This window comes from Pseudochaenichthys georgianus, chromosome 16 (assembly GCF_902827115.2).
Source record: "Pseudochaenichthys georgianus chromosome 16, fPseGeo1.2, whole genome shotgun sequence".
Lineage (NCBI taxonomy): Eukaryota > Metazoa > Chordata > Actinopteri > Perciformes > Channichthyidae > Pseudochaenichthys > Pseudochaenichthys georgianus.
Genome location: NC_047518.2, coordinates 28,333,061 through 28,339,943, shown reverse-complemented (window position 1 = coordinate 28,339,943; position 6,883 = coordinate 28,333,061). Strand labels below are relative to the sequence as shown.

General features: G+C 43.7%; 1 protein-coding gene across 6 annotated transcripts in view; it reads left to right on the top strand.

Annotated features, from left to right (window-relative positions):
* LOC117460523 (serine-rich adhesin for platelets) overlaps positions 1-6,368 on the top strand; it is an 8,231-nt gene extending 1,863 nt beyond the window's left edge. For 3 of the 6 annotated variants that reach the window (XM_034101986.2, XM_034101983.2, XM_034101985.2), the window contains 6 exons: positions 1,212-3,891; positions 3,972-4,167; positions 4,306-4,404; positions 4,494-4,743; positions 4,847-4,963; positions 5,557-6,368. In XM_034101986.2, the coding sequence (XP_033957877.1) occupies positions 1,439-3,891; positions 3,972-4,167; positions 4,306-4,404; positions 4,494-4,743; positions 4,847-4,963; positions 5,557-5,720 (3,279 nt within the window). In that variant the 5' untranslated portion in view covers positions 1,212-1,438 and the 3' untranslated portion in view covers positions 5,721-6,368. Of the gene's footprint in view, positions 1-2; positions 64-1,211; positions 3,892-3,971; positions 4,168-4,305; positions 4,405-4,493; positions 4,744-4,846; positions 4,964-5,556 lie in introns of those variants that run through there. The other 3 variants (XM_034101984.2, XM_034101987.2, XM_071205876.1) reach the window with 3 other exon arrangements.
* Positions 6,369-6,883: the final 515 nt, after the last annotated feature.

The following is a 6,883-nucleotide window of genomic DNA, read 5'->3' as shown; positions in this document are numbered from 1 at the left end:
CGTGCCTTTATTATGAACCTGTTTCACACAGCGGTGTAGGACAAGAACTCGTTCCTAGGTAAGGTAAGGCACATGTGTTTGTGGATGTGGGATCTATTTGTGCTAATTCTTGATTATGCGAGTGAGTGAATGTATTATGTATGTATATGTCTTGATGCATTTTTGTTTCCTCGCTCTTCAATCGGGGTTTAAAGTATACTGAGCAGTGTTGCCTGGTTACCCAGATGGTAGGCTTTGACCTAACAGAACAGGTGTTTCTGTAAACCGACACTCAGACTCACCTTCATTGGAAAGCACCACGGAGACTGTCTCCCACAGTAACACGCTGACACCTAAACAGCTTCATACAATGATGCAGCCATTTCTTATCTGCTTGCTAGTCCTGTTGTATTTGTACAGTAAATCAACAGCTTCCATCACTTGTGTTCAACGTCAAGATAGATCGCTCTTAATTCTGCCTTGATTAATGATCAAAGATGGTTTCGGTGGTTATCAAACAATGCCTGTAATTTGAACAAGTGCCATTGTTCATCTGTAATACAATATATCCCCAAGCAGGTTGAATGTAAATCAAAGTGACTTTGTCCTCATCTTTGTCCATCTTATCTGATCGTTTCCCCTGAACACTGTTACAAAGTTTCAGTCAGTCGTTGTCCTCCTGCTGCTCGATGAGGCCGATACGCGCATCCCAGAGACTGTTTGTTGTATCTTAATACATTGTTTTTACTGGGAGGATTGCAGTTTGGTGAGTTATTCCAGTTTTTAATTCAGGTTTTGCTGACGCTGACAGGTAGTCATGAGTATGTTGCTTGTGTAAACAGCCGTTGTGATATGTGTGTGTACAACAGAGTGCATGATGTGAGTCAGAGTCCCACTGTTCTGTGAATGGGCTCATTGAGACAGTGTGAGGGGTATGTCAGCAGGGCAGAGACGTGTTGCCAAATGACATAACTTACAGGCGTTAAGTTTACAATAGTTTAGTTCTCTGGCCGTCATGCTCTTTCTTTTGTTCCTATTTGTTGTTCTTAACATTTTCATATTTTCTGCATTCACTGTCCTCTTTATTCTTCTCTGTTACGTGTTGTGTTCCCTATCACCAAACACTACGTGCTTCTGTTTGACCATTTCAACGAGCCACAATCTACATATCACAACATTTCATCCCTATGCGATCTCAGGATAGAAATGTGTACCTTTGTTATGCTTTGCAGGCAATGGGAGCTGTTCTCTGAAGTCATGTTGGGGGAGCCAAAGAATCCAAGGGACAAAAGGACAAGAGATCAATGAGAGAAGCCCAGTGGAGCTCTCTTCTCAACCACACAACAGACAATCATCAGACAGGTGCTCGGATTTGCTTGAATATCAAGTTCACTCCTCCGCTCTCTTTTTGGGATTTGGCACTTGACAGCGGGTTATTAACTTTGTTTATTCTCAGATAATGGACTTGTCCATGCTGCCTACTGAAGTGAGTGACTATGACAAGCAGCAGACAGGAGCATGCTTCACTGTGCGCTCAGCCAGCTCTCCGTCTTACCGTCTCACTCGCAGGCCAGGTGTCCGGAAAACAAGGAGTTTTCAAGAACAGGAGAAGGAGAGTTCTGAGGAAGTCGGCGAGAGAGATTGGACTCTCTCTGGCACAAATGGCACAAAGCAGGAGGCGGATGGCACAGTCACTGCTCATCAAGCCAGGACTGGGAGTCGCAGCACTGTCAGAGGGCAGGGCGAGGAGCAGGAACCATCACACCATAAAAGGACTATTAAGCTGAACCAGAATGGCACATCAGATCAAACTATCACAGAGTTTGGCACCGACAGAGGTAGAAACTGTAACCCTGCCTCTGAAAGCCGGGGCAGGACTGACTTGAGGAGACAAAACATGCAAAGTAGAAGTAAGAGTTTGGATTGGAGAGCGGGGGACACGAGCCCTGATCGGGGGAAGAAGGCTGACATATCTGTGTTGTCACCCAAACAAGGCTCAAATGAAATAAGGACTGTAGTTGAATGTGTGGGAGACAGGGTGATATCTTCAATTCACGCCTATATCTCTGCAGATACAAGTAGTGATCAAGAGAGGAGGCCAGCGAGTCTCATGAGTGAGACTTTGGACAGGGTCAGTCGGGGTAATTCTCTCCCCGTTAGGATTAGGTCCCTGTCTGGATCTAGCACCGGTGCCAGAGGGACAGCTTCTTCATTCGGACCCAAAGGAGGTCAGAGTATAATGGAGCGGATAGAAAAACTCTATGGGTCAGCTAATTTTGATCAAATGGAGGATTCAAGTGACTTCTCTACTTCTTTGACATCCCATCACAGAGAAACAACTACAGACTCCCTTGTTTCGCCACAGCAGAGGTCATATGAGAGGGCATCAGGGGGAACCTTCCCCAGGCGTATGTCACCCGGAGAGAATAGCAGCATTGTGCCAAGCAGCAAATCATTCACCTGGACACAAAATGACACTAAAGGTTCTGAGAATTCAATGAATACAGGGACAAGCAGGACCAGGGAGAGACTGTCAGGGGCACAAGGGCAAGGACCGACCCAGAGCAGGTTTTCAGAGGAAGGGGGGGCTAAATGTGGTAGAGGGTTAGATGAAATGCGCACAATGTCTCTGGATAGAGCGGGAAGCAGGTACTCTGCAGCAGCTCAAATAAGAGCTGCGAGGGCTGCAGCATATCCAAACACTTTCCCAGAAGAGGAGAGTTCCTTTTCTTTGAAAGAAGAGCAGGAAAACAAGTCAGATAATGCAGCAAAAGACTGGACACTATTGAGGAGCAGCAGCATCGATGAAGATGTGTTTGTGTCACAGGATATCACAATAAAAACAGTTGAGAAGAAGAGATTCCCAGAAAGGTCGACTGCCTCTGCAGCCAGTGTGAGAAATAAGATCAATCAGTTTGAGGCCCTCACACAGAGAGGCCACAATTTAGTTTCAGCACAGGTCGTGATGCCAAGACGAGCCTTTTCTGTGCCAACACAACTCAGCAGTGATTATGATGGAGTAAAAAAGAGTGGATCAGCAAAAGCGATTGGTGGGTTGAGATACAAGTGGGAGGAATTGAAAAAGGGAAGGGAGGCAGGTGATGAGGCTGAGGAGAAAGTGGCAGGAGCAGGAAAGAAGCCCGGGTCAAACAGGTCTTTATCAGAGGATGAGGTTGGACTAAGACTAGGGAGGAAAGAGAGAGAAGGTACTGATTCGAATGAAACACAGGAAAAGGGAACGGATAATAATTTTGCTGATGATTTCGAGAAATATTCTAGACTCAAGAGTCGATTGGAAATCCCGCTAAATGGAGGATATGATAGAAACCTTTACATAGATGAGACAGATTTCCAAAAAATCTCAAGCCCTGAAGACTCTAGCCAGAGTCCATCTTTGCTACTGTCCAAATCCAGCAACACTTCTGCTGGTGTGCAGAAAGCACACTCTCTGGTTACTTCACCAGTTAGCGATGACGACAAGACTCCAACAAACTCTCCAAATAACTCACCTCTTCTTTCACCTACCACTCAACCGGAAAACATCAATTCCATTATAGGCAGGGAAAAGGAAAGCACTTCTGTCTTCGCAGTGTCAGCCAAAATTCCTGAACAACATTCCCGCCTTTTCCCTCATCCCCTGGCCAGTTCGTCCCACTGCGACCTCCCCGGTCTCATCTCTCCGGAGAACAAAGCCCATCCAAATGGGAAGAAACAGTTGCTGGACCTTGAGGCTTGGGTGGCTGGCTTGAGCCCAAAGTTGAGGGTCTGGAATGACGATGAAGATGGTTATGAAGATGATGATGAAAGTACAGAGAGGGACGATGATTCAAACTATGACTCCGACTCTGGAGAGTCTTCAGTGACCGTCACTAGTAGCATGAGCCAGTCAGATCACAAGAGCTTCTGTGTCAGGTGGGTAATGTTTGTATTATATTTCTTCCAACAATTTGTCAGTAATCACACCTATAACTCCTTTTCTTTCTTGCCTTTAGTCTTTCCGACCTGTGTAACTTTGCTGGAGTGGACTATGAGTCGGAGAATGACTGCGATGAGTGGCAAACTTCAAGCCGTCGGACTGCCTCCCTGAGCTCAGACATGTCGGCGCTCTCCTGTGTGTCCGTGATGCCCAGTGAGGAGCTCGACAGGCTGCTGGAGGATGTCAGGAGCGTGGGGGACAGCACCCTACAGGTACAAACATCAGCAACAGTCACTTTCTGTGGTTCTGAGACAACAAACATTACCATGAACTAGGGAGTTTATACAAGTGCCAAATAATCAGGCCTACTGTAACGTTGTTGTTATTCTCTCTGCCTTCCCTTTTTGCAGGACTATGATGATGTGCAGGTGGTGGTTCTCCATAAGGACATAGGAGTTGGACTAGGCTTCAGTCTGGCGGGAGGCGTGGACCAGAACAAGCCTGTCACTGTGAGAAAATACCCCTTGCTGCCTTCTCCTGAAAAATATTTAAATTCGTTGTCTTCAGTCTCCTAATTTGTACCACAATGTGTTCTCAGGTCCACAAAGTGTTCCACTCGGGCGTGTCAGCCCAGGAAGGCTCCATAAGGGAAGGGGACCAGGTCCTGTCAATCAACGGCACGGCACTGAGCGGCTATGACCACTGGGAGGCCTTGAGGGTCCTGAGGAGGGCAAAGGCTCGGGAAATGGGGGTGGTGGTCCTGAGGAGGGGAGAGGTTAGCAGTGTCCAAAATAAAGGAAGGCAGACAAAAAATCAGGGACCAACACAGACTGTGTCAACTGACACGGGTGAGGAGGCGTACTTTAACAGCACTTTGTAAAGATCATAGTCCTGTATCTACACGTTTTTAGAGACAAATATTGACTGTTCTTCTGCTTTTGCTACTTTCAGGTCAGCTTTTGTGTGTGCGACTGGAGAAGAACAGCAGGGATCTGGGCTTCAGCCTGGAGGGAGGTGCGGACTCCAACCTGGGAAACAGACCCCTCACTGTACAGAAGATCTTCCAGGGTGAGGACTGTAGTATTATTTATCTTCCAAAGAAGAAATACAGAGATTTAACCATCATTTAAACTCTATCCACCCCACAAAGAGGTGAACATGAGTTGTTAGGTGGGGTTTAGGTCAGTGCTCCCTGCAGGCAGAAACACAGAAAAGCATAAAAATGTCAAGATTACGTTTGCTACCGTATAAGGTTTTGTTATAATCAGAACCCAAACCAGGAAAAAGCCCCAGAACGACAACATGCGGACAAGATTTCTCTTTATCTTCTTAAATAAATTGTGTCAAGCGTTGGATTTATTAAGTACTCAACGTTACTTTATTGAAAAATAAGAAATAAGAAATCAATAAAAAAAAAAAAAATGTATTGCTCTTGTTATCCAGATATTCTTGTAAATTGGCCGAAAAGAGAAAGACACCTGTTTTTTCTTATGCAGTACAAGCTTAATAAAACATATTCTGAGAAACCCTTTCATAATAACTGTTCTACATTAAAACTATATTATACTATACTACACTTGCAGCAATTATCTTTCCCCTTGCCTGTCCTTTAAGATCTTAGTCAACAAACATGTGATTAAAGCCACCCTTTTACCCTTCAGGAGGTCCTGTTGACAAGATGTATCCTGGTGATGAGGTCGAGGAGATTGAAGGTGTGAGCGTGGTGGGGATGAGACGCCTGGAGGCCTGGACTTTGATCAGAAAACTGCCGACTGGGCCTGTGGACGTGGTGCTTCGACGCCCTCTTGAAAATCTGGAAACATGAGGACTGTTCAAGTGCTTTGTGCACAGTCGAGCTCAGTGACTGATGACAGCTCAAAACCCATCCATTAGTGGCTATACCTTTTTATTCCTAAGGCCATTAAAACAACTCAGTAATTTGTAGTAATTAATACAAATCCCTATAGGAAATGTAATCTTGAAGACCAGGTCAAAAGTGTGTATTTTTCTCACTTTATCTACATCTACCTCAAGGCTTGGGATATGTCTGTATATAATTGAAGTGCACTGATGGCTCATACATTTATTAAGTCAACCAACCTTTGTAAAAGTTACTTTGGTCACCTTGAAGCTAGAAATGTGGCAACTGTAAATGAAAATACATATTGTTTTATATTGTGAATGAAACCTAACTGCATTTAAAGTTTATATTGCTTTTTAATAAATCCTAATTTAAAGAAATGCATTGTATTTGTATGTCCTGCAGAGGGAGAGAGTGTTACGATGATATCATCTTATCAGTGAAGTTCAGTGGGTGAAAGGTGTCTGTCCCTATACAGTTCACATACCACAATCAGTTAGTAATACCGAAAAGAAGATGTGATAAGATATGTCCCCCGATGCATGATGTCAAGGTTTTTGTTGTGGAGAGATAGTGATAATTTACTTTACTCAAATCACCAAATAAAATATATAGTCTACTCGTCTGTTTTTAAATGAAATAGCAGTAAAGAAATTAATAAAATAAAGCTTTCTTATAGTAAATAGGACCAACTTCCTCAAACAGTATTTTTATCTTATCAATTGTCAACAAATAATTTCCTGCCGCATCGTGTGCCTGTTTGAAAATGATCAGCAATAACACGTTTCCTTACTACTACAGGGAATTTTATGGTTTACATAATCCACTAGGGGTCCAGGGTTCAGTACAGCACTGTTACGGTGACATCTTGCTATTTAATGATTTCTGGATTGCCTTATCAAACTTTCACCAAAGACGGCTTCACCACAATAATTCTAATATTAGCAATAGTATTATTTGTACATTTATATATTGTTGTTTATATACATATATATTCTTTTTTGGTCTTAAATTCCACAGAGTATTGTGGGTATTGTCCACAGTAGACGACTATTACATGTATGTATGATCTGTATGTGTATGTGTAATGTGTATTTGTAAAGCGCTTTGAGTCATTGATAAAGCGC